General features: G+C 39.7%; 1 protein-coding gene across 1 annotated transcript; it reads right to left on the bottom strand.

Annotated features, from left to right (window-relative positions):
• Positions 1-614: 614 nt before the first annotated feature.
• Positions 615-26,025, bottom strand: map3k21 (mitogen-activated protein kinase kinase kinase 21). The gene is made up of 10 exons (XM_059359115.1): positions 24,329-26,025; positions 12,127-12,307; positions 11,854-12,002; positions 10,937-11,112; positions 8,947-9,187; positions 8,735-8,857; positions 6,889-7,039; positions 6,508-6,602; positions 5,170-5,997; positions 615-5,081 (listed from the first exon to the last, which is right to left on the bottom strand). The coding sequence occupies exons 1-10, from the start codon at positions 25,119-25,121 to the stop codon at positions 4,708-4,710; spliced, it is 3,111 nt and encodes a 1,036-aa protein (XP_059215098.1). The 5' UTR covers positions 25,122-26,025; the 3' UTR covers positions 615-4,707.
• Positions 26,026-27,618: the final 1,593 nt, after the last annotated feature.

Genomic DNA, 27,618 nt, shown 5'->3' with positions numbered 1-27,618 from the left:
TATCGATTGTGAACAAATCTCAGTAAAGATCTACCCTGATCCATAACATAAAGGTGAAAAACGTAAATAAAACATTTTGCTCTATTTTTGACATACATTCAATTTCAAAACTGCATGGAAAATATATTAAATGTTCAAACTGATTACCTTTATTGTGTATATTCACTTATTCTGAATTTGATGTTGCAACACCTTCTGAAAAAGTTATTTTGTTGCCCATGTTCTGACTTTTTAGAGGCATTTACAGCAAATGCAGTTTATTTACTTAAAACATTAAATTTGATAAATTTTGACATAAAATATATTGTCTTTGTGCAGTTTTTAATTGAACAGATCATCAATGATTGGCCCATCCAAGGTGCCTATTTAAGACTCAATATGGTGACAAATATAAATTTTCATTTTCAAATAAGGCTCAATATTTTGCTTACACAGCTGGGCTCTGAAGTCTGAAATAAACTTTACTTAAACAAGACTAAATAGTGCATATGTTGGGGACTATTTTCAGGCGTGGAGTAATACACATTTGGTGTGTTCGCTTGAAATTTAAGGAAAAATCTGTGTAAAATAATTGTGGTAAATGTCAAAATAAAAACAAAAAGCCAACGTTAGTCTTGATGTAGACTTTATTCAAAATGTCGATAAACTTGATACTCTTGATCAATCGGGCGTAAAATAACCAATACTGTAATGATAACAAAAAAACGTTCACTGAAACAGATGTACTCAAAGCTAAAGCTGACACATTCAGTGATTTAAAGGAAGTGTTGCATTTAACAGGAAGTCCTTATTTGATCAGAGGTCGTTTGTGAAGTTTTCGTACCGAGTCGTTTTCTTTGTAAGAACTCCTCACTAGCAGCTATTCATTTACTGGTTTTGGTCCTGAAGACAGAGAGGCCTTAGTGCTGGTAGAGTTGAATTTGGTCCCTTAGCCAGAAGCCTGAATGCACCTCTTTAATAACAGGTAGCACAAATATTCTCGCTGCAGTTTGTCAAATATAGTGGAATGTTTATTTGGGTCTTTGTCAACTTTCATAAACAAAACCTTTCTGTTAAGTTTTGTAACCGTGGAGGACAAACTGCAGACTTCAGCTTCAAAATGAAAAACAATATTTTAAGGGGAATGTACAGCACCAGTGCATTATGGTATTTACAGATAGCCCTTAATTATTCAAAGGAAAAGGGTAAGTCCAGTAATATCTTGGCTTGTAAACTGCCCTTTTAACTGCTTGGTGATCAGTAAGGCCTTTATAGTGTTGGTTTGACAGTCAGTGGTCATAAAATACAGAACATGGGACACTTCACATTCTAAATCATCATAAGATGCCACAGTGATATACACATCAGCAATCACAATTATATTTACACCATTTGGGAATTCATATGTTACTGTAAATGAGCCAGGTGTTGTACTTCAAAAGTGGGACACATTTTCTAATGAAACAAACTGAAGAAAGACAGCGATCTAAAGTTGGGGGAGTATAATCATCAGTCAACAGTATAAAAGGATGCTAAGTTCATTTGTTCAACTTGTAAAGAGTCCGGGAGTGACCATAGGACCAGGCACAGTATATATCCTACAGAGGGACACAATGAGAGATGATATTCAGCCTTCTATTTTATTGTGAAGCCAGTTTTAAAATAATTTTTGGAGAAAAGAAACTCAGATTAGGCACTTCTCTTTCAATTGGTTTGATCCTGAAGCATAACTGTAATCTTCTATCTAATAGAGTAGAAGAAATAAAAGAAATAAAAGATATCGCATTGCCTCAAACCCACTTACTATTGAAAAATGGAGAAAAGTCTTCAGGATTTAGTTTCAATCGGTAAACTTCTGTCTTCATATCTGCTATTATTAGCCATGTTTAATACTGTCCAGAGACAAAGAAATGAATTCCTTTTCTGGCCAGCAAAAAAGCTCATAAATCACTTGAGTTAAATGTTAGAACTTACTGGACAAAGGCATTTCAATATCCCATTATACATATATTATATAATATAGCCATTTAGTGCATCTACTCTTTTTTTGACAAAGGCAAAAAACACCTTAAGAGACAGTTGCTAAAATATTATCAAATTTGAAGTTTTTCATTTAGGTTTTTTAATGTGATATTAAATGGAAACACGGCTTGTGTCTTCACTCGCTTTAGCTAAATTCTATCCTCAAATGTATCCAGACTTTACTGAGGTTGATGAAATGAAAATTTGGCTACATAGGGAAACCGTTAATTAACCTAGAACTGGGTAATGCTACAAAGTGATAAAAATACAACAACGAAAATAAGCATAACAGTTCAATTACGTACATGCAACTAAAAAAAGGCAATGTGTGCTAATTCAAGATATAAATTGGACATTTTGAAAAATTGTTATTACTTGAAGGCACGTGGTCTATCTGGTTTATTTTGATTAAGTACATTTTGTGCACTTAATCTTCCAAATAAAATGCTCCCATATGGCCACTCCCGGGTTGTGTATTAATCCTCTCACGAGTTAAATCTGATATTATGCTAAGTCATTACAGTTCCAACCAATCAGCTGTCATTGGGGGGGGGTTTAGATTAGATTATAAATTCATTAATTTGGGGCAGGTTCTCCTGACGTGAAGTGTTCCCCCACTCTGCTGCAGGGTGCTGAGTACAGGAAATATTACCAAAACAAAACCTTTTTCTATAAATACTCCATATTAGCAACACTTGACCACAACGATCAATTAAAATGTAATCCAACCTTTAAGTAGTTTGCTCTGTAGGACTTCCAGTGTTTTTCTACCTGCATCTCTAAAATCTTCAGGGTGTTCTGGGAGGGAACAAACTTGCATCCCTGCTACGATCCAGTGTGTAACCTGTCCCCAGAACACAAACGGCTCTGCAGCATTGCTGACTTTTAAAACAGTCATAAAACAGCATATATGAAATACAAAACAACTGCCAGCATTAGGCTGATAATGGGATAGAAAGAAATATTTACAAACAAAGCATTAAGATTTTTTTTTTTGTTCAACATTTTAAGGGTACATGCATGCATGATTCTCAAGTCAAAAAACTTCTAAAAGCGTGATCGCACAACTTTGAAACTGACATGGAATGTTTGTCCTGCTGGTTGCTAAGGTAAGGTCAAGTCTCTTCATATTAAATTACCTATAAAAATATATATATAAATAAAAAGGTGAGGGTATTGTGTTGCGAAAAGCTGCAGCAGCGGTCAACGTTTAGCTGCACCGACAGAACGAGAAAAGAAGAAGGTAACAAAAGGGAGAGGGGGAGAGAGAGGAAGAGAGAGAGAGAGATGGGCGAACAGAGGTGGCAGTCGAGCACCGAGAGGACCAGAGGATGGTCAGAATGTTCTGCTCACGTTTCAGAACTACGAATGAAACAAGGTGTGTGTAAGACCGAGTGTGTAGAACTCCTGTGACACAGATGTCTTGTAGAAGTCTCAGGCTGCGTCCGAAATCACTCACTCATTCACCCCCCGCTCACTTTCATTCATCATTTTCTTTGCGTCATTATGAATGTTATTGCTGTTGCACCATTAAAACATGCCAATAAACAGCGGCTAGTGGACCATCCATAATAAATACTGTCATACAATTTTTTGGAAACTACATTGTAATAAACTGACATTATTTCACACCCAACTGTCATTTTTACTACTTATGAATTTGAATATATTTTGTGAGGTTGTTTAAAAATAAGTTAGCATTTTTTGGTTCCCTGTTTATTTTTAATGTATTTTTGGTTAGCCACTGAAATAAAGAGATTTTTGACATTTTGTTTTATGACTCACTTTTTTTGTGTGTTGACTTTTTCTATTCTTTATATTTTCTATTAAGCTGCTCTTTTTTGTTTGAAGTACTTGCCTTAATCTATATCTATATTTAGTACTTTGTTTGTTCTTATGCACCAATACACCACAGCAAATTCCTTGTATGTGAAAACCTAGGTTGTCGCAGACATTAGACATCATCATCAGCTTAGTGGTTAATGATGCTGAGGTCATGTGACTATGATGTAGTTCCTTAATAGCCTAATGTAACCCTTTTATTTCTGGTGGCTGTTATTAAGCTCAAAAATGTTAAAAATTCAGTTAATTTGTGAAGATTATCTTGCTAGACAAAATGTATATCATTAGGTTTTGTTTGCCACAGAGCTTGTTTTCTGCAATAATCAATAATTAGATGGAAAAATCCAGCTTTTGTCTAAGGAACCAGGGTAATGCTAACTGGGTTGGCCTACAGAAATAGAACTTTACAGCAATTACTGTACATGTTGCAAGGCATGATTTGTGCCATAATGATGTAGTGCATACACTCATCTGTCTGCCATTTATCCTTCTGCATGGTCGTATATAGAGCTTAGTTACTGAACTCCAGTTGTGCTGATGCTTTGAGTCCACTATATGGGGTATAATAATTCTCATTATACATTTGGAGAGCACTACAAAAAGGCAAATTCATGATATGGTGAACTGCATAGTGAGTGATTTTGGACACAGTAAGACTTGGCTACGCTCTAGGACACTGACGTCACTATGTTCTAGAAATAAAACATAGCTGGGTTCTATGTTATAGAACTTTTTTTAAAAATTGAGGAAAAAAAGGCAGCCTGGTTCTAAACCCTCCAGGAGTTTTAGGCCAAAATTTCTGTCTGTATGTTCTGAAACACTCTAGTTTGTATGGGATGAACTATGACCACAGCAGATCACTTTTCAAGGCGAGAGGAACTCCTTCTCCAGCTCGAAGACGGAGGGCCGTCCTGGGGAGCTCTGAATGCGGCACAGCGGCACAGTGCAGTCTCGTTTCTGGCCCTCTGTGTCCATGTCCAGCAGGGAGCAGCCCGTCCCAACCTCTGAGGACAGCACCATGCTTAGGTTCTGAGCTGCCTTCTCTCCGGAGTAGTGGCCCAGGGAGTAGCTCTTGTTGCGTCCCCGCAGCAGGGCCCAGGCGTGGGGTTTGGCCCGGAACGACACTGGCCGTGGTCTGGAGAAGGCTTCCCCAGTAGAAGGCTTCTCTGACACGCCATCTTTCTCTTTCTCCTTCTTCTTCTGTGTGGCTGGAGGAGGCAGAGTAGGCGGGCCATTGGCTGGAACACAAACATTTTTGTTGCATAAATATTTTTCTAGACCGTATGGCATGCTTCCTTCCCTTACCCCCCTGTTTGTGTTACTCACTGTTGTGGTTGTTGGTGTATTTCTTTCTGCGTAGACGTGTCCCTGTGTTGTGGTTGCTCTGCTCCGGTGGCTGGCTTTGGGTTTGCACTGGTGTCTGTGTGTTAGCTGTGGTTCTGTTGCTCTGGCCTTCTGTAGACGCTGGTGGGCGGGGCCTGGATGACTCTGCGTGATGATTGGCGACCACAAGCTCAACCTTCGCAGGGTTCGACTGTGACACCTCCGCCTCCGACTGTAAGAGACACTTGGTGGAGTTGCATTCCATAATGGCTGACATGGAGATGAGATTGACAGATTGGGCGGTGGTTTGATTTGGCGACGCCTCGTCTTTGCGGGGGCGACCACTCGGTGGCGACGTGCTGCGGCGGAATCGTGTTGCACGCTGAAACAAGCCCTCCTTCTTCTTCTTCTCTTTCTCCTCACGCTGGGGCTCGCAGTCTTCCCCAGGAGCAGAGTTTTTGAGAGCCTCCCTAATGTCATAACCGAGCACGACTGAAGCCAGCAACGAGCCGCAGCCGTACAGTACGGAGTCAGTCTTGCGGCGAGCCGATGTCCGCTTCAGGCTGTTGGTGGGGGTGAGCTGTGGGGTGGTGGAGGTGGACGAGGTGGATGTGGTGGTGGTGTCGTCTGGGGTCTCCAGCGGGCCTCCCTGACATGCTGCCCCGACACCAGCATCTCCCGACCCACAATGCCCCCCGGGGCTCTGAGGCTGCTGCTCGTCCCTCCACAGAGGTAGATCGATGTACACCTGGTTGGGGAACTTGAGCTGCTTTGGCTTGGAGCTGCTGTCGGGACATTCCTGGGAAAATGCCTCCTCTTTTCCGGACCCCGCTGAAAACACAGAAGTGAAAATCAGACATTAACGAATGAAGCATTCTCGAAACAATTATATACATGTCCATGTCCACATGTATATCACATCCATTACATCTACCTGTATGTTTTTCATGTGGGACAATTACATAACATTTTATGGCATTTTTTTCCTACACCTACATCTTGACAAAAAATACTTCATTAGCTATGTTTCCATTAATGAAAATGAAAAATAAAATGAAAAATATGGAGAAAGAACTGCAAGAATTTTGTTCAACTGGGCACATTTTTCCAGAGACCAAGAACCTGACACCAGAAACAGCTGATCAGTCAGTGAGTTAAATGTTCCTGACATCAGAACATATTTCGTAAAAAGGGCCAAATCCCCTAAAGCGAGTGCTAAAATGCAGCTTCATGCAATACTCCAAAATAAACTTGCTCATGGAAATATGGCTTCTATATTTGTTTGATATAAACCCAAGGAGAATATTAGGAACACTGAAGTAAACTCTCAAATGAGCTCACCTTGTTCAGCAAACAGAGCAGCGAGGGGGACAGACTTCTGAGACTTAACCAGGCTGGTGGACCAGGGGTTACTGCCGTCTGACAGAGGACGCACTCTGAAGACGACGCACAGGAACAAAAACAAAACAAACAAAAAAAACTTAAATTCCTACACGTGTAGTACCAAGTGTTGGGTATTTTTTATGCTGTACAACATTATGTTGTTTGTTACTGGGTAAAACAGAGATGAGTCAAAGATAACATCAACACTTGAGACATGAAGATGTGGTTATGTTGTTTAGGAACAGGAACAAAATGATCTCCACCCTGTTATCATGATTGAGAAATTGCTAGCCTGCTTTTTAAAGTATGTGTTTGTGTGTGTGTGTGTTTGTACACTACCTCTCAGCAGCAGCTGGTCTTTCTTTGCTCTGCACTGAGCTTGGGCCCCAGGTTCTTCCTTTCTTCTTGATTCCCTTTTTCACATCATCAAACTCCTCTGGCCTGAAGAGGGTGCTGCGGCCCCACGTACGGTTGCTCTCATCTTGAGTAACTGTGAACACAGCGACAAAAAGTGTTTGCACAGCCTCAAACAACTGCAGACAGTGTTATCTGATGTATACATTTTACGTTGTAGCAAGATCATTAAAGGTTTTATGGCAACTGTAAAATCACAGTAGTTATCCTTCTCTAGGAATGTCTGTTATCCCTCTCTTACTATGTAGTCAAGGGGTCTAAATAAACAGTGAATAACTCGAAAGTCTATTTTAATGTCATTCTACACAGGTTGTGTTCGATTCAGGAAGATTCAAAGTAACTATTTATCCTCTTCATATTTGAAAATATCACCAATGTATATTAGTTTTTGAAAATGTAAATACAAAAAGCCAAAAAGCAGAAAACAAAACCCAAAAAGCCGTTATTATAAAAGCTGTGGGTTAGTCATTGTGAAAGGAGGATCCACCAAAGATGTCAGGGTAACAGACGAGGGCCAAGAAAGAAGACTGGCCCAAGTCTGTGGCAAAAACCTCATCAAGGTTCCTGGAATACCTGTGAATCATATTCAACCAGCAGCACACACCAAAGTCTTGTTATGATCACACATGAGGAAAACCTCAATCAGCATGTATAATCCCCACTGACGGGAAGCTGTTAGGCATCAAACCCTTTCTCAAAGTTAGCCAAACATCACATGTTAGCCACGCCCACGCTGCATGTGGGTAACCAATCGCTTGCCTTTCCTCCTGAACCCAGAGGAGGCTGTGAGCTCGCTGGTCAGATCAACATCCTGTTGGTAAACATACAAACTGTCCCTCCGCATGTGGGACATCACTGAGGAGGGAAACATACAGGTTACCTCTAACCAACATGATGATATTGTTCTGTGAAACAAAACATTTAGGGCAGGATGTTACATGGAAGAAAGTCTATACAGTAAGGAAAGTACAATTGTAATTGAAAATAGATAGATAGATATCAAATAGATATTTGAATATAAAGCATCAATATATATGTTAGGCATACCATATTTATGTTCGCAACAACTAATTTCCCTAATATTTAAATAAAAGTTAAACTTAGACGAGCTGACTAGTCTTAAAGTAAAAACAAAGTAAGTAAAGTAAAAAACAGTCAAAATTGAGCACAATTTCATCTATAAATTTGCCCACATTATGTGAATAATTTGAAGTTGTTATTTTTCAATAACCAAATTGTATTTTAAATGCTGCTGAAATATGTGTCACTTTGCACTGTGCATTATGAACACTGCACATTGCAACAAACACCATCCATCTCAAACAGTTGGATCTATCTAAAATGGAGCAGAAATGAGAATCATCTCCATTCGGGCTAATCAAGACAAATACAGTGACACTGAGCACCAATCTGTATCCTCAGTCTGAATGTCAGAATCAACCAGAAGAGGAATTTGCTCCCGTTATTCTAAGGGCGTTGGTGCGTGACTAACAACATCATCAAACTCTTCAAACAACTGACTGACTGCTTTAGGCTCTGAAGCTTTTGTTCACACAGCTCTTGTCATTCTGACAACGTTCCCATGTTCACAGTTACCATAACGTCTTAGATAGCTGATGTGATGTCTTCACAATAGTTATATATTTTGAAATAAGCAAATCTGACTTAATCTAGGCCAAGACATACAGTCCACAACCACAAGAAGATGCAGATGTGGAGGAGATAACCTCACACTAAGGAAAACATAGGAAAAAAACAAAACTGAACTTACGTTGAATGGCTCGTAGTCGGGGGATGAGTGTGGGACTGCTGGGAGGAGAGGAGCTGGTGCTGTGAAGGCTTCGCCTCTTGTCCATGGAGGGCGACGCCTGCACGGTGATCTTATGCTGGAAGTCTGCAAATTACAGCATGCACATACGGTCCTTATAATCTCTGAATAGTTCAAATATAAAGTGGAGACGAGTGTTCAGTCTGTTCACTCACCTGAGGGCAAGCTGATGCGGTTTCCATCCTTCAGTTTGAGGCGGGAACGTTTGAATTTGCCTTTTCTCTTCTTCACGTTGGGCTTGTCTTTGTTGAGCTGGAAGATGAGGATGTTGAGCTCCCTCTCCAGCACGTTGATCTCCCTCTCCGCCAGCTGCTGCTCCCGACGCTTCAGCAGCTCCTCCTGAGACTTCTGTTGCAGGGCGGCTCGCGTCAGCTCCTCCTCTCTGGAACGTAGCTCCTGGAAGAATCAGGTATAAGATACATATATGATCAGATTGATAGAGCACAGACGATGACTCAAGTCAACCTTTGTTCCACAGATGGAGAGAATTGCAGGATTTGAACAGATGTAAAACTGGTCTCGAATTGTCCCTCTTCCTACTACAGTAGAAAGGTATGTAACATGTCTATTTTATTTATGAAATACATTGTGAGACATGGTTTTACATTATATGTATGTATATATATATATATATATATATATATATATATGGTTTATGTTGGCGTATAAAACAAAGTTTACTCTACTTTGTTTTACCATCATCATATAACAGCTAATAATCTTACATAGTTACAAAACAATAAAAAACCTCATCGCTATGCTTCCTGTTAAAAAAAGAATAACTGTTTTACAAATAAGTTGCTTCTTCTCCACTTGCTTGCAAAACAAATGCTGGTGCTCACCAAATCAAGAGCTTTACACACAGGGATGCAGTCATGCGGTCATGGAATCGTTACCATATTTGTCCAGCCAAAATCAACACAAAATATGTCCCTTTAGGCATTATATAGAGGGAAAATGCCTTATGGATCCAGAAACGATTTCTCGTACCCTCTCTGGATTCTGTTCTATATTTGTGCTAATTGTCAAACTTTCTAATGAACATAATTTCTCCTAATGGTCATGTTAGGTACTTGTGTTTCAGACACAATTGTCCTGCAAGTTACAACAGAAAATGCATTGCATGATAATCACATAGAAATACATCTTACAGGTCCCATAAAACAAGGGAAAAGCTGCTGCAGACAGACGTCTATAAGACTGGCAGTAGTGTTCGCCGACTGTTAGGTAACTCCTTCTAATACAAGTTGTTTTCAGGAGATTACTGCCTGCTGTTTCAGGCCGTGTTACAAAGCTAACCAGTCTTGTCTCCTCCCATGGCTTACTCTTTCTTCATTCCCTCCATTTTCTCTTTAATTGCTCTCAGCTGAGTAATAATAATCTTTACTGGATGACTTCCATAAAGCAGCTTTACAGTCAAGCTACTTGAGCCACCCACCTAGACACAGATTACAGCGGGACGTTTACAGGAAATCTGCAGATGTAGTGGTCCATGAAATCTTATGAAATTTGCGATGGGAAAATGTTAGATAATGCTTAAAGCTGTTAAATCATTTGTTCTTTTGATTTATGAAAGATTTACAAACCGAGCAAGCATTATAGGGTCTTTATGTTGTGAGTTTAAGTGATTGATTTGGATGATTGGAAGTTGTATAACACAAGTTAAAAAACCTGATTTAGCATAACTGATTAACTAGGGCCAGGTATAAAACATAAATATATCAAACAAGAGATCAAATTATTAAAAATAAGGCACAAGTTTGAGCATCTGTGTCATTCAGTTCATCACTCGTTGACCCAGCTCTGAGTGCTGATCCTGCTGTTTCTACAAACACTAATTAACCGCCCTCTTTAAACCAGCGATGGGAGATTTATACAGGAAGCAGATTAAGGTCTTAACAAGGGGAAGTACGCTAAAGCACCTAGGCATTAATGACTCGTTTTGTTAAACGTGTGATTAGCTTTTTCACTGAAAGTAACCAATTAAGCCTTTTAGTCCGGAAAAAGCTGTCTCAAGTGATTCTGCATGGATATACCAAATCTCAGTAACAGATTAGCTCAAATGTTCTAAAACAATAAAAAGATCAGAGAATAGTACAAGAAGGCCAAAAGGTGGGATGTTAGTGTTTCATCAGTCTGCCCTACCTTCTCTTTGGTCCTGAGCTCATCAAACATCTCCTGGATCTCCACACGCCAGTCATCCTGCATGCTGTGGAAGGAGTCCTGGGGCATGGTGGCCATCACCGCCTCTTCGATGGCCGACAGCTGCTCCAGGATGCAGGAGAAGGAGGGACGCACGTGGGGGTCTTGGTCCCAGCACTCTGGACACACACATTGCAATTTTAGGACTGATACATTAACAAACACAGTCACCAACTGTGAAAAATAATCACTGGTCGTGTGGGAGCATTACACTGCGTTGGAGACAATGTATTGTGGGGGGGGGGGGGGGGGGGGGGGGGGGTTATATAGCAGCTAAAAAGGCTTTTGAAGTTGTTTTTAAAAAATAATTTAAAAGAAGGTTAAATTAAAGTTTGTTTCATAGTGTATGTTTAATTAGTGCACATTTAAAGATTTAAAGCTCTAAAGGTATAAAATAATAAAGGGTTTTTTGTTTCCCCTGGCACAAAAGTCTGAATATATAACGAAAAATAAATAAATCACAACAAAATAATTGGTAGTGGTGCAAGCTAAAATACTTGGTTTAAACATCACCATATTGTCACCCAGAGTTATTCTAAATGGATGATTATAAAAAACCTGAGTTGTTTTAAAGAAGAGCTTTTTGTGGCAGATTTTATTGTTAAGTGTGAAACCTTATCACATTGAACTCATCAAAAAACACTCTCATGTCGATTAGCTTCCTTGGAATAAGATTTCTTGGTAGTTATGGGACTTAATTTTTAACATTTTTTTTTTAATCTACCACTTACATAATAATCACATTCATTTAACTCTTTAGGGATTTGGTCATATTCTAATGGTCAAATAAACAACAAAAAAGACATGATGCTTTTCTATATCCTTTTTGTATTATTATTATTACAATGTTACATATTTACCTTCCATAAGCTTGGCGAAGGGTTCAGGGCAAGTGGAGGGGATTGGTAGTGTTAACTTATTGACTGCCACACCGTAAGCCACAGCCAGGCCGTCTATCCCGCGATACGGCACCTCCCCTGTTAACAGCTCCCACAGCAAGACACCATAGCTGGTGGATGACGCACAAAGAACATAAAAATGAAGGAGAGAGGGAGGAATATTTAACAAAGGAATGAGTAATAATACTGGACAAATAAGTAAGAGTCATTAATATGGTGTGTTACTTGTCATACCTCCAGACGTCACTGCCTTTGGAGAAGAGGGATGACTTAATGACCTCGGGGGCCATCCAGGAGTAGGTGCCTGCAGCGGACATTTTTGTGGTTTTGTGCCACTCCCTCGCCAGGCCGAAATCTGTGATTTTCAAGGTCTTCCTCCCGATGTCGTCATTCTCTATTGTTTCAAGTAATAAAACTGAAAAGAGAGAGGGATACATAAGAGAGGGAGTGGGATGAGGGCAAAAGAAGAAGATAAATATAGATACATGAGGGAAAGGGCACAACAAGTGATGAGAGATTGAGACAAAAGGGAAAAGTGGAAAGACAGGATTGGGATGAAAGTGACAGATGTGAGGGGGTAGAAGAGAAAGAAAGAGAAATGGAGATACAAAGAGTGGGGGACTGGGAGAAAGACGGCCGTGCAGGTGAAGAGATGATAGTCGATATTCAGCAGGGCCAACAGAGGTATGCAGGTCATTTATTACTGTAGTAAAAGAAGGTTGACAGCGCCACAAAGCACCTGTCCTCAGGTCCTAAAACTGTTTAACACATTAAAGACAGCAGGAACCCTCCAAACCCGCCTGTAACACGACACCTGACCTGAGAGCCCGGCCACAGTGAAGCCACAACCCACTGACGTGCAAAGTCAAGTTTTTGTTCACCCGCTTAATATGAATGTTCTGTTATTATGTTGCAACCCCCAAATTATCTTATACAAAGATCTACTATAATTTTAGACAGGTTTCAGCTTAGTCAGATATACATTAGTCATAATACAACAAAAGTAAGTTTGCTGCTCAATACAACACAAGAAAATAAAGAAAATGCACAAACAGGCAAATGCAGCCAGCATTAATCATGAACTATAGTCCAACTTTTATTGTTGCTTTTTGTACATTTTCTACTCTACTTTTTTGCTCTTTACAAACTTAATGTTTGCTATTAATTGCTGTTTATAGAGTCTTTGTTGCTGCCATATGTATCTATCTTATTAGTTGTAATATTGTTTTTTGCGCTTTTTTTTTGCACAGTACTTTTCTCATGTTTTCTTTTTTATTTTGTTAATTGAATCAACGGTTTAATTACAAACAAAATGTAATGCTAAAATGTGGAGGACTAATGCAAGTGTAAAATGTATGGCTAAGACTTAGTATGAACTTAATGGAGTAATTCATAGTTAAAATAAAAATTAAAAAAAGAGCGAAAAATGTTGAATTCAATTTCCTGAAGCCCAGGTGACACTTTAAATGTCTTGTTTTGTCCGACCAACAGTCCAAAACATACCGATACTCAGTTTAAAAATACTACATAATGGAATCAGCAACACTCAAAATTAGGAAACTATGATTATTTAAACAGCTGCCCGTTAATTTTTGTTGATTGTTTCAATTTTCAACAAATCTGAGTGAAAAATACAGAAATTTAACAAAGAAAAACTTAAATAAGCGTTAAATATGTGAAAGTTAAATGCACAAAGAGTAATGAAGTCATTTTAAGCGCAGTAGAGCAAACAGATTAGAGTTAACACCCATCTCTATATTATTAATACACACAGGAGTCAAAAAAAGCATTTAAGCTTTCTCAACTTAAACCACTGACGACCAGGTGACAACTGGGGAGTAGTAAGATCTTCATTAAGTCCAGTGTTTCCTACTAAATGGAATAAACCTGCTCTCTGTGTGCTGACACAACAACTGCCAAATATTCTTGTTATCTGTTTGACAACAACAAGCAGCCTCTTCCATGAAGCGGTGCATCAACAGCCAAAACAGACTCTTTGATCCTTTTGAACCTCTTGGTATTATTTTCAACGTTTGTTTTTGCCTCTGCCAAGATCTCCTCACATTACAAACTGTCCCATTTCATTATTTACATGCAGTCCTCACACCACAGGTCAATCTGAACATGTCCTGTGAGCTGTGTTGATTCTACAGAACACCAAAGCCCGCAGAGAAACTCAAAGTTGAGAGTCTAAATGTCCCTTAAGGTGGTTTGACAGAGGCACTTAGGACTAAAACAAACACTGGAGTGTATTGCTGACACAAACACTCTGTAGGAATATTCCCATGGGAAAAAAGGCTGCAATGATAAAGATACACAGTGGAAGTGTTGAAAAACACATCAAGGCGTTTGAGTTTCTTCAGCTGTATCACTATGTACACTTGTACAAAAGTTACTCAGTTTAAAAACTATTTGTTACCAGCTTTCACTGTGTGTGTAAGTATTACTTGAATGAAGTTGCTGCAGTGTGTGTGTGCTGTACTATCACACATTGACCTTGGACTTCCACCTCCACAGCAGTAACAAACTAAAACGTGCCGAAACACACACACACATCTGAAATCCTTTCAACAATTCTTGATCACAGTCATGCACCTGGATAACTACTTCTGTTATAACCATCCTGACCTGACCAACCTAAGACCTAGTTGGCATGCTCTAATGACAAAAAGGCATCCTCAATCCTAGTTTAGAATACAGTCGATTAATTACACAACAAATGTGTCGACACATGTGGAACAGATCTACTGAAAGATGTAGGAGGGTTTAAAAGGAGGATAGCTGCTAACTTCAAGAAGAGATAAGTGTTACCAGAAATAGGTTTAGAGACCTTGACACAGATGCATAAAACAATACAAAGTATGGGTATAGAAAACTGGAAAAAAAAAAAAAAACGTGTTGACGTCCCCTAATATAGTGTTGCTATGACCACTCACAAAACTGGCCATACATTGTACAGTTGCACATTCTCACACTTTAACTTTAAGTGAAATTGTTCATACATGCATTCTACAGAGTCTGATTTAAATTGAAATATGCAGTTCAAGGAGGTTATAGTGGTTTACAAGCAACAATAGGATAAGTCAATTCATTTCTTAGTCTACCATCAGAAAACACTTGATAATTTTTTTTTCTAAGTCAATTTGAAAAATGCATTTGTTGCAAAGTTACAAATAATATGTTTGGATCTATTCCAAAATGTAATGTGTGCTGCATCTACATGCTACACCTTCCACTAATTTTCATTAAAATCAGACCTTTTTTTTGTCATTGTGCTCACAAATACAAAAAAAAAAAATACAAAATAGCCTTCATTTAGGGGTTATAAGCTTTTGATGACATCAACTTGGGTTTAGGAACTCTGTGATGGACATCTTAAAAAAACAAAACCAAAACAAAAAATGGGTCAAATGAATGAAAGAAAAATGATAAAGCACTATTGATGGTAGCTTGGTTATTTAAAAATGGCGGGTTTGTGCAAGACATCCTCACTCACAAGTTTGTATTTGTTAAGTCTGTATTAAATTATCATTTATTCATATGCCACTTTGACTAAAACCACCAAGCACATTCAGCTTGCATACTGAAAACACAACTCTGACAACAAAAGTTTTACCTCAACTATTATCGGTATGAACAAGGGAAGAACATTAACAGACAGTTCCTGCTTATAAACCAGTTCCTCTCAAAAAAGTATTGGGCATTTACTACAGACACTGAAAACTGTTTTGGAGGTTGAAATTATTTGAAGCAGTGTTTTACCCGTAGTGTGACTCCTATGGGTCTCCACTAATAACAGGGGTAATGGTGCCATTACTAGCCTCTGGCACCGAGGGGATCCTCTACCCGGGCTGCAACAATAGGAATTCCATTACAAACAGGTTTCACTAGACCAATGATATACTCCTACTTCCTGTTGTCATGTCCTCTCTCAGTGATTCCATAGATTCCTCCCAGCAGGCTCTGTAGGTTTATAATGACTTATGATGGCTTAGTTACACAACCTAAAAGAACAGTGGTTCTGGGATAACCCCGTCTGCGTTGATTGGCCTATAGAGTATCATGCCAAATACTTTCTTTGTAGCACCATGATACTTCAGTGTCAGCCCTCTAGAAATTTCTGATAAAAGACCTAGCTCCTGTCTACATGACTCGATGCTTACGTGATGCTACAAACACACCTTTAAACCCCAGCCAGCCATTTTGTTTGGCTACTGGAGCTAATAACACAACTACACGACATAAAGCCGCTACTGGTTAACCTGTGTCATGTGTATAAATACATCAGAAACTCCGCCCTGTATTAGAAAGAAAGAGAACCCTTGTTCAGCTTTCATATTTAAAGCTGCGCTAATTCACAAAATAAAGTTTTGGTTAGTCAGTCATGAGATTTGTTGTACTCCTACAGACAATCTAAGGCCTGTTTGGATAGGATCTATTGGATATAAGTTGAGTTAATGGTAACTTGATTATTACTTAGCCTAAATATAGGCCATCTCATTATATTTTAAGAACTGCACACTCCCACACATGGCAGTAAATATAGCCAGAGGTTATGCAAATGCATGAATGTATCGACATCCTTAAATTTGACAGTATATTAGAGTAGAGAGTGAAAAGCAACCACTTCAATTCAGAAGCTTATCATCTGGACTATAAAACCCCAAGTCTAAAAAAGTGCTTAGAAGAGGACAGATGCTTGTTTTAGCTATAAAAACTCTGTTAACAGTAAACTATGTGTGTGTAGTCTACAATTATGTAATCATCACTGTTAGATTATCAGGTTTGCCAGCTGCATATTGAGCTACGGTGATGTGCGAAACCTGTTTGGTGTAGATGGATCAGATGCTTTAATCCCTGACTGATTTATGATCTAGTTTTCCATTGTGAAATCTAATTATAAATGTCTTGTGATGCTTGCAATTGCTGTCTTATAAAGCTGTCCTGTCTGAAAAGGATAAAACCCAGACCGTATGTCGTTTTCCAAGCTTGTTATCACAGTCTATATTTTCTCACTCTTTTGAAAAGAAAATGTTTTGAAGCAGACAACAGTGCAACGCAACTGGAGATGGATATGCCTCCAAGGCAGACCCCACCCTCAGTCCAACCCCCATTTAATTCCCCTTTCCAACAGTGGATCTTCAGGCAGACCCATCTTTCATGGTGGAACAGTGGGAAGATCAGAAGCAGAGCTGCTGCCTTCAAAGCAGGTCCCACGCTTCTTCCCATAGCTTTCTCCCCCTCAAGGTAGAAAGAGAAAAAAAACACTTTTTGGGCAAACACCATCATGTCTTCTCTCTTCAACAAACTAAAAATACCTCCAATTTAACTCACTGCAACTCTGCAGTAGCAGAAACACGTCAAACCAGAAATGAAATAAAACAAAAATGAAGTTTTAGAAAGTTTGGAAGACACAGCACATTTGCAGAACCTCATTAAGTAGACACTAAATCATCTTGAATTCGGTTCATTTGTGAGTCAAGTACATTCTCTGCATTAAAGACAGTTTAACTAAATCCACAGCTACAGTATTTTATGCATTTGATACCAAATATGCACAAACAAAAAGAGCAAAACATGTCTTATAACGGTACTGAGCAAGACATTTGCAAACAACCACAAAGCCAGCAGTGTTGTCCCCTTTTATTTAATCGTCCACTAATCAAATCTTCAATTAGTCATATTTTAAAGCTTTTGCCATGCTGAATAACCCATTTCCAAAAACTTGTGAGCACAAACATTGGTAAAAACAAGATTTTTTTGCATGGCATTTTGTCAAGAAACTTTTGCCATGGCATTTTGTCAAGAAATCAGAGTCAAAGATAGCCCTAAAAGTCAGTTACATTTTTTAAATCTCTCAAGCAATAGAGTGACATGTGATATTGTGCTCTTTATGACATACCTTTCAAAAACAAACTTGAAATGGTATACTAATCTAATACTAGAGTGATTTACTATCACACCATAATAACAAGGCTTGTTTTGTAGCATAACTCAGCATTGATGTAACACGGTTGCTGTACAAATTCTGAGTGCAGCCTCTTAACTTGACTTGGCAGTATTTTCGTAACTGTGCCAACAGACTATGCATGAGAGTAAGAGGGCTTCCTGTAGTAAGCAGAAACAAGGCTGCTAAACATTCCCCGACTGGTCTGTCTCTCATGGTTGAAATGAGAGTGCCCCCAGGCATTCTGGTTGATGGGAAAAGGATCAGGGCTAATGGCTGGCTAAATCCATCTATCATGGTCACGTCTCTCCGGGCCACTTGCTCTTTGTCTGTCCTCTTCCTCTCCTAGCTTGTGTCTGTTTAAGTTTGAATTTACCCATAATTAAAACATGACAAATGTTTAAAGGTGTACAGCCAGTACCTTTTTCTGTATTAGCATCTATAAATGTGTTACGGAGCTACGGAGGGGATTGGTTGATTCGGAAGGCAGCTCTTCTCAGCTGTGGGCCCTTTTCCTTTTCACCCTGCCCTGCAACAATAGGTGCAGTCAGGGAGAGGTCATAAAAAACACAGTGAAAGCATCTCCACTCCTCCTCTCTCCCCTCTGCCCATTCTCTCGTCAGAGAAAAGACAGGCAGTAACTGTCTGTGTGTCACCAGGGGTAATTGTGGGAAGCCTGAGAAAAGTTGCCCTGCAACACCTAGTCAAGCTTTGGTAACGTTTCCTCCTAGATTCCACTTATTACAGAAGTAGAGCAAGACAACACAACATTACAGCAGGAAAAAAAGGTTTCTCTAGAGAGATACTTTTTCTCAGCTACATCAAGCCCAACTGTTTTCTCTCCTTTGGTGAGCTTGTTACAACCCAGTAATGAAAAAAAGGGTTTAAGAGATGTCTTTTGCAATGCTGTCCACAGGGAAACCCAAATCTGAGACTCTTCAGTATTTTCATACCTAACAGTGCAGCAATGGGAGGACAGGCTGAAATGAATGAAGTGGAAGATATTTGTAAATTAGCTTGCACTGGTTTCCAACTAGTAGTCTGTCTACTCTCTTAATTTAGGTAGCAGGACAGAAAATGTGCCATAAAAGCACTCCGAATCTCATAATTTTCATAGAAGCAAAATCAAGGCTGTGTGACTGTATTAAGTGTAACACTAGATTAAGTGTAACACTAGATTCCATGTAGCTCCGAATGTTGCATCCAAATTGTGATGGGTATATTGTCTAAATCAAACAACACAACAATATCAACCTAGTTTTAAACCCAAGCTTGACATATTGTCAAATAAGTCAATTAAGGTTATCAAAATACTACTTTAAGAGATTATTACCTGATGACAAGCAGGCAGTCAGAAACTGACCTAATGCAACTGGTTTATATCTTAAATTTAAATTAAGTTTGTGCAACCCGCTATACAAGATGTGATAATAACAGGTGCATGACCTAGTACTTTGCCCTGGTTCTTTAATGGTGTGCAGGCTTGCACCATCTGTGCCAACACCAGTGTACTGACATAACATGAAATCCTTTCTGTGCTTGTATGACTCTTGCCATAGAGATCTACAGAATGATGTGTGAATGAATAAAGACAGGGAAGAGGGAGGGGAGCACAGATACAGCGTGATGAAGTCCAACAAAAGCTTGAGATTGATGGGAGAATGCTGTTGCACACGCTCCAGACAGAACTCCATCAGTTTCAGTGGCGTTCAAGCACACATTCCTGGCATACTATCGCTCGCACCAAGATGCGAAACTACAAAGTTAATGTGGGTTATGCGTGCTGGCTCAGGGCCAAGTTTCACTGTGATTTCTTGCTCTTATCTACTGCGCTATGAAAACTTCCACTCCTAGGTTGAGGTAGAGAGCTGTAATCAGAGGGTCAATGAAAGGATTTAATGAATAAGACAACACGTTTCCTAAAAGCCTGCCATCAGCAGACCAAAATAAACAATAAATGCATCCTACTAACAAGTATTGTCTGCATTGCCAGAGCCTAATAACTTGCACACATGCCACCTGTCTCTGCTGACATGCTATTGTATTTAGGGGACATATTCCTTCATTACAAAGAACTCTACAATCGTGGTTTATTACTCAGTTTATCAAATTAGCAAAACATTGTAAACATGCACAACTTTGAGCATGCGCACTGATGCCTGACTGACATGGAGCCACTATCTAGAAATTGAAAATGCTAGTTATTTAATAACTATTTAATAACTATGCTGCTCATATATTTTCAATGAATGAAAGCATCAATAAAAACATACACAGTAAACAGTAGTATGCAGCTGCAGCTACACCTGTGGTGGAATATAGTAACTAAGTACATTTACAAGTACTATATTTATTTTTTTTACAGAAATTTCATATGTAACTTTATACTCCTACTTCACAAAATTTTAGAGGCAAATATTGTACTTACTCCACTACATTTATCCGACAGCTTCAGTTAATTTTCAGTTCAAGATTTAACATGAAAATATGATACATTTAAAATTAGTTAAACCTAACCCTGCCTACCGACAGTAAAATGCTGCTTACATAAATGCATCAATAATATATTTGGAATATATATAACAATTTGAGTAGGGCCACTCTGCATAAAGAGTAAATTTACTTTGATTCTTAAAGTACATTTTGATGCTGATACTTTTGTGTTTTTAATGAAATTTGGTTTTGAATGCAGGACTTTTACTTGTAGTGGAGTAATTTCACAGGGCGGTATTAGTACTTTTACTTAAGTAAGGGATCCTAATACTTCTTCCACCACTGAACTACACAGCCAATACTTGTCAGCAAAAATAAACAATGTGTTGGTTTGATGTGTTAAAATGTTTCTTTCATAATATTAAAAATTAAAAAGTAGCTCCAGTATTATTCTTACAAGTTTGAAAAGTATGTTGGTCAAAAAATAGGTCATGAAAAATAACAAGGACCTAGAAAGAGCAGGAGGGAACAAGGGAAGGAAGGTAAGTATGGAGAAAAATAACAAAGTAAGAAGGGAAACCCCCTCAGTTTGTGGCAATAAAAGAGTACCGCTGCTCTCTGGGAGATTAAATATGAACGGAACAAAACAAAACGAGGGCTTTGAGACCCTCCGAGTCCTAGCCATTCTTCTGGCCACAGTAGCCTAGCAACCGCTGCTTGACCAGTCCATTGTGCAAACGTATGTTAAGCTTTTATCCCTCATTAGCAACATTCCTCCCTGCAGGCTGGGATTTTACAGATTAGGTTGAAAAACACAAAAGAGATTGGACAAATCTTGCTGACTTCCAACATATTACTTTACAGGCTAATCATTGATCAAATAGCTGCATGTTTGTCTGCGTGGAGCATGTGTACACTGCAAGTTGATAAATGACAGGCCGGGTAGTTAAGTGAAGGTGAAGAAGTTAAGTTATGTACCTGTCTGTGTCCTGGTTTAAGAAAAATCCTAAAAAAAAACTTGGCAATATCTACCAAAATAGAAAAGGCACACAGCCACACCAACAGTTTGCTCATTAATTATTAAAATTGTGGCAGATTGCTGATTAACAACCACTTATTGCAATGTATCCATTTACTTTTTACCCCCTGTGAAGATAATTCTCACTCCTTTTATCCTTTTAGACCGACCGACGCACACACAGCGCCAAGACAAACAGACAACAGGCCTTCACCAGCAGATGCAACAACTTTTCTAAGCTGCATTATTCTGGCTTTTTACTGGGAAAACAACCCAACACACCACAGGGTGCCATTTGTGTGTTTGTATGTAGTCTTTTGTGAACTCACTGCCCTAGTTCAAAGCAAACACATACAGCTTCTTTCATTCAGTCTTTATTTAGATAAGACTGTATATTGACTACAGATGTTCAGACTTCTGACCCTGGGACAAGAAACTACCTGTTACGAGTACCAGTGTTGTAAGGATTCAACATGTTTCTTGGTCTCTTTTTGTGGTTAACAGCTTAGCAGTGGGCTCTGGTGTGGTAGAAATTAAGAATTAGTTCAGAAAAAAATGATTTGAACCTGAATTTCAGGTTAAATGTTCAGTTCCCAGGTTTCCCTAAAAGAACAGCATTATGGAAGGTCTCTCATGAGCTTAATTTCCAATTCTGTCTTTACTTAAAGCTTATGCTGTCTCTGTGTTAAAGTGAAGTGGCAGGATAAACACACTGACTTGTGTTCGCAGCACTGTGCCTGTTCGGGGGACTCTGTTTGTGTATGTTCACCAAACATCCGATTAGCTGAATGGCAGTTAAATCCTTTCTCTCCATCTGCCCTATAATTAACACAAATCTTCCATCTTAAATAAGACTCCTTTTAGGGCCGGGCTCATGTCTACTGTTCATCACGTGGCATCATATGCACATAAGATTCATTACTGCAAATAAGGCTGATAAACATGGTCAAAGCTATATTAAAATGGCTATCGTATAGATATTTTTTTCTATATTGTTTTTAAGAAAATGTTGACAAATCAGAAGCCAAACTTCTTGATGGTAATATTTCGTCAATATTTACTTTTTGAAGTTCCCTTTATGTTCTGATCATTGTATATGTAAGCAGCAAAGCTAGATGGAACAGAGTTAATAAAGTAAATTACCAGAAGAAATTTTATATGCAATTTTATATTTATACTTTATTTTTACATCCCAGAGTACTGTGAGCCAATGAATCGGAAGTCTGTTCAATGTGCATATTCCTATGAATAACTGAATGACAATAAACTCTGTCTTAGTTTAAGTCTATATTTTGATTTACAGTATGCCTTTATCTGGATGTATCTGGATATATCTAGATTTTAGCCATATCACTCAGTATTACTTTCAAAGTTTTTTTTTTTTTTTTTTTTTTAAGTGAGGCACAATGATTGTCCATATAAAAAATGTGATAGTTATATATATATCCTAAATTATTTGTATTCACTCTGGAAAGAATAATTTACTTTTTAAATTCATTTTCTGTGAATATAAGTGGGCTGTCGCTGTAAATTACCTGTAAGTGTTGTGAACTTTTTGTCATGCTTTCACTATGTCTGCTTTTTTATTGACGGGGACTGAAATATACACATCATGTTGGTATCATTTATATGTTCTCATTGCTGGGCATGTGTCTTTTACTTATATGTACAGATATTTCATAGTCAGCCTACACAGGACCCATTTCTGTGAAGCATTAAGAAGAAATCTTTATCTTCTCTAATCATGTGATCATGGAGGATTCTGGAGGTCTGTGTATATTTCATGTTTTGTCTCTACATTCACACATTGACTCTCACAGCTGGAGATAAACAGACATCAGTACACCAGAGCTGCTACCCACATGGCCCCGGGTTGATAAGTCTTTGATCACAAAGGGACAAATAGTGTTTGGAGTCATATTACACACACAAACACACCTGAGTCAAAGTGGGTAGCTCTGTCACTGTGGAGACTCAGACTCTTTTACCCATCAATTACTATCCATTCATTATTCAGTCCTGATACACTAAAGTTTGCTAGCTTGCTGTCATAACCAATTTCCAACTACATGACTTTACCTAAAACTGCAAATTCACAATAGTCTAAATCTAATTTATTTTTCCAAACATGCAGCATTTGTAAAAAACAAACAAACTTGCAGACATTCCCTGTTGAATACCCAATTCCTGCATTGCTTAAAAAGTGCTTCTGTTATTATACTAATAAGTTCTCTGTCTGGCTTCTTTTTACCCTGTGACCTCTGGTATTAGCTCTGGTTGGTCAAGCACATGGCCTGACAGTGTGGACTGAGTGTGTCTGCTTATGCGTTTGGTAAATCACTGACTTTATTTGAACAACATGTCAGCTTGGATTGGAGCGGGGGGCTGGGAAGGTGTGTGTTTGTGTTTTAAAGCATGAGGGGGGTGAGTGCAGGAGGGTGAGGGGGCAGCCCAGCTGAGCAAACTCTTTATTTCACATCCTCTTGATGGTATCCCCCGCCACTCCATACACCCACAGACCTTTTACACTGCTTTAAATCCATCTTGAGTAAAGGGCAGAGCTGCACCAGTGCTGTTGTGAAATATATGAGTTTTGAGTTTTCAGAAACCTTTGTTTAGGCTGTAATGAAAACTCAGAATAACCTACAAGCATGAGATAAACATTTCCCCATTGCCCATGTCAACCATTCAAGATAGAGACAAAGATCACATTCTATGTGACAGGTTAACATGTGGAGATGTTTGGGCTAGATCAGTTTTGAAATCCATGCTTTAGAAGAAGTTATAGAGTCACTTAAAACAGTTGTTCAAGCAGTCTGAACTGCAACCAACACGTAGCCATAAATAACTAAAGGGAGGATTTGCTGCATGTGCAACAGGTGGATAGTTCCCCTGTGAGGACTTTTTCCTAAAGTAAAGTTATCCATTTTATTGTTTGAATCTGCACACACGCACGCGCGCGCGCGCGCGCACACACACACACACACACACACACACACACACACACACACACACACACACACACACTCTTTGCTTACTGTTGCTAGACTTCAGGTCACGGTGGATAATGGGTACCACGGCCTCCTCGTGGAGGTAGAGCATCCCGCGTGCAATCTGCACGGCCCAGTTGACCAGGATGTGTGGAGGGATGCGCCTTCCGGTCAACGCCCGGTTCAGTGTCCCGCCTCGGGCATACTCCATGACCAGGCACAGGTTGGGCTCATCCAAACACACTCCTTCCAGTTTAATAATGTTGGGGTGCTGCAGCATGGAGAAAAGTTTTGCTTCCTGTTTAACACTGCCGGCGGTGGCTGTTATGTCCTCGTCCGGGTCTTGCCGAGCTGCCTTCACGGCGACCTCTTGATCCTTCCATGTGCCCCGGTAAACTTTGCCAAATCCACCCACGCCAATGATCTCCTCTAGTACCAGTTCACTGAAGGGGATCTTGACGGGCGAGCTCGGGACTTGCTGTCGTGTCCCCACAGAGCCACTCGTAGCAGGGAGACGGTAAATAGCGGGCTGGTATGTGACATAGTTTGATGGGAAAATCCCGACGCGGTGGTTGATTTTACCCGTCCACCACCCCTCGTCCCCTGAAATCGCTGCGTCTTTGGAGAGCACCTCCACCACATCCCCTCGCCTGAGGCTGAGCTCGTCCTCACCGCTTGCCTCGTAGTCATACGCGGCTGTCCACAGAGACCGAGTCGGGCACAGCGGTGCAGAGTGAGCCCAAGCCCGAGCTGTGGGGGAATCTGTCCAGGCATGCTCCCCTGTCCCACCGCCGCCCGGCCGCCCTTCACCGTTTGGGAAAGCGGCCTGCGAGACATCCATTTCTCGGTGGCCGTAGCGGCACCATAGGGTGCAGAGCTTTTAGGACAAAATTAAAACTTTAAACTGGAAAAAAGTAGCTTTTTGAAATCCCCATGCTGTCACATGTACGAGACTAGCTGAAGAGAAGAGAGGGGCATCCCCCTGCGCAGCCCACGGCAGGATCAAACCGTGTCCAAAGTCCTGTGGGGGAGAGAGAGAGCGTCCAGTATCCACGTCGCCACTCCGGTAAAGTCTACGAGGGTCAACAACTTGCTAGCTACGGTTAGCCGTGATACTTAACTAATGTCGCCACTTCATGGACTGACGGTTAACTAGCAGCATAAAGTTAAAACTAACAATTAATGTCTTACTCCTCCAATAAGCTCTGCCATAAATTGGTCCACAACATAGTCTCTTAATGCTAACGAGAACAAGCTAAAGTTAGCCGATGGAGCTACCAAGTTTTCGCAGGTGCCGCAAGAGGTGCACCTGCACCGACCACTCCGACCGGATAAAGTGAGGCTCCGATGGGCAGCTTTCTCTTAGAAAGTCGCCAGTAAATATCATCTAGTTACCAACCCCCGGAATGTAAAGTTCTATCGCTCGTTTGTGGACTTTAAACTGGAGTTTCAGCTGCATTTGGTTAGCGGGTTAGCTTAGCATAGGTCAGCCCACTGACTAGTAAGCAGTTGGAAAAAGTTGCTCCTCTCAGCTTGAAGATCGGTTATTCCCAAGCTTGATCCTCCTTCGGGGACGTAAAGGAGAAACACCGACGGTAGGGCAATCAGAAAGCACATTAAACATCCTGGATTTTAAGGCAGCAATGCGGGGATAGAAACGTGGAAAAAAAATCCGTCAACTTTAATCAAAACAACCCCCCCATCGCCGTTGTCGCCAGACGAAGTGGGACTCAGCAGTGGCTGTGCGGAGGATCAGGGGACGCTGCTGCTGCTGCTGGGCTCCGGGCTGGCTGTGCTGCCCTCTGATTGGTGGATTACACCACACGTGACCCCGCAGCAGCGGGGGGAGGAGGGAGGAGCTACTATAGGAATGTGTGTGGAGAGCGCGCCTTCAGGGAAATTATGGGAATAGTGGACCATATAAGATGACACTGACACACACACACACACACACACACACACACACACACACACACTAGCCATGTGACCAAGAAACTTATCTCAACCCTCTGGAGTCCATCTATTTATTGAAAATACACGTTTTATTAACGGTAATAACTTTGTTTATATATGATATGTAGACAAGCTGAGGAAGCCAGTTGAAAGTGCAATCATTGGAGCTTTCACAGTGTGCCATTTATGTTTCTAGATCATTTTTAAAATGTGAATTTTCTTTCTACAATGAAAACTATTACTATTTTTAATTTACATGCAATTGGACTGTTTTGTAGTTTTATTATTTATTATTTTTCTGCTGTTTTTGTGTGTATAAATGGTAAAAAAAAAAAAAAAATTAAAAAAAGAAGTTACATTTCCATAGAAACCTGTGTCTTTTGTTTGTATTTTGGGTTCCTGGCAGCTTTATACTTTGTTAATTAAAATAAAATGAAAAATCTGACTGATAGCCAAGTTTGTGTTGAGAAAAAGGAGCCATGCATGTGATGTAAGGACGGACTGAAAGATGCTGAACACAGACAGAAATTAATGCATAGGAACTTGACAAATTTGAACCAAAATCTCCTGGACTTCAGAGGTTTAAACTAATAATATAACGACTACTGCTATTTGGGCCAAGTATTAAGGCACACAATGAAATTGACTCGTGTGTCTAGTCTCAGTGAATGAAGAAGGAATATAATAGAAATGCTTCTAGACAAAGACAGTATGCATCTGCCTGAAACATAAACATATAAAATGCATTGCAATTATTATTGTTGATGTTGTTACTTTTTTATTATGATAGTGATATGATAGAATTAATGTGACTCCAATGACTCTGAGTGTAGGAAAGATAATAGACATGCTAACGTATTTTCACAATTAATTTGAATAGCTCTCAGTGTAAGTAGAGAAGGAATATAATAGACATGCTTCACAATAATGAGGTAACAACAATATCAGCAATGCATTTTATTTAACCTATTCAAATATCACATGTATTCATATTCATTCATATATCCACATGCATATGGAATAAAACTTTCATACATTCAGGGTATTCAAACCCTGGCTCTAAGGAGGCTACATGTAGGCCTAATATTGTAAACACTTCAATCGCTCCATAGTCAATACATATCGTATATTATGATGCATAGGCTTTATTGTATAATTGATATTGCCTGAAAACCGCCTGATTACGTGTGTGCGCAGAAAAACACGGAAGGTGTAAATCATATAATAGGCAAGGATGGTGAGAGAGGGAGGAGGGCGGAGAGAGGGAGTGGGAAGGGAGGGGAGGCGGTCAGAGCTGCGCATCTGTACAGGCAGCTAGAGAGGAGACGGAGAAGGAGAGAGACGAAGAGGACAAGATGAGGATTACGGCAGCAGAAATGGACGAA

The sequence above is a fragment of the Centropristis striata genome, chromosome 20 (assembly GCF_030273125.1).
Source record: "Centropristis striata isolate RG_2023a ecotype Rhode Island chromosome 20, C.striata_1.0, whole genome shotgun sequence".
In the NCBI taxonomy this organism is placed as follows: Eukaryota; Metazoa; Chordata; class Actinopteri; order Perciformes; family Serranidae; genus Centropristis; species Centropristis striata.
The sequence above is the reverse complement of the archived record's forward strand: the minus strand, read 5'-3'. Positions and strand labels throughout refer to the sequence as shown.

Coding starts and splice junctions, on each gene's coding strand:
- map3k21 (XM_059359115.1), bottom strand. CDS start 25,121: ATGGATGTCTCGCAGGCCGCTTTCCCAAACGGTGAAGGGCGGCCGGGC. Junction 12,308..24,328: donor TGACCTGAAGTCTAGCAACA/GTAAGCAAAGAG, acceptor CTCTCTTTTCAG/TTTTATTACTTGAAACAATA. Junction 12,003..12,126: donor AAAGGCAGTGACGTCTGGAG/GTATGACAAGTA, acceptor GTCATCCACCAG/CTATGGTGTCTTGCTGTGGG.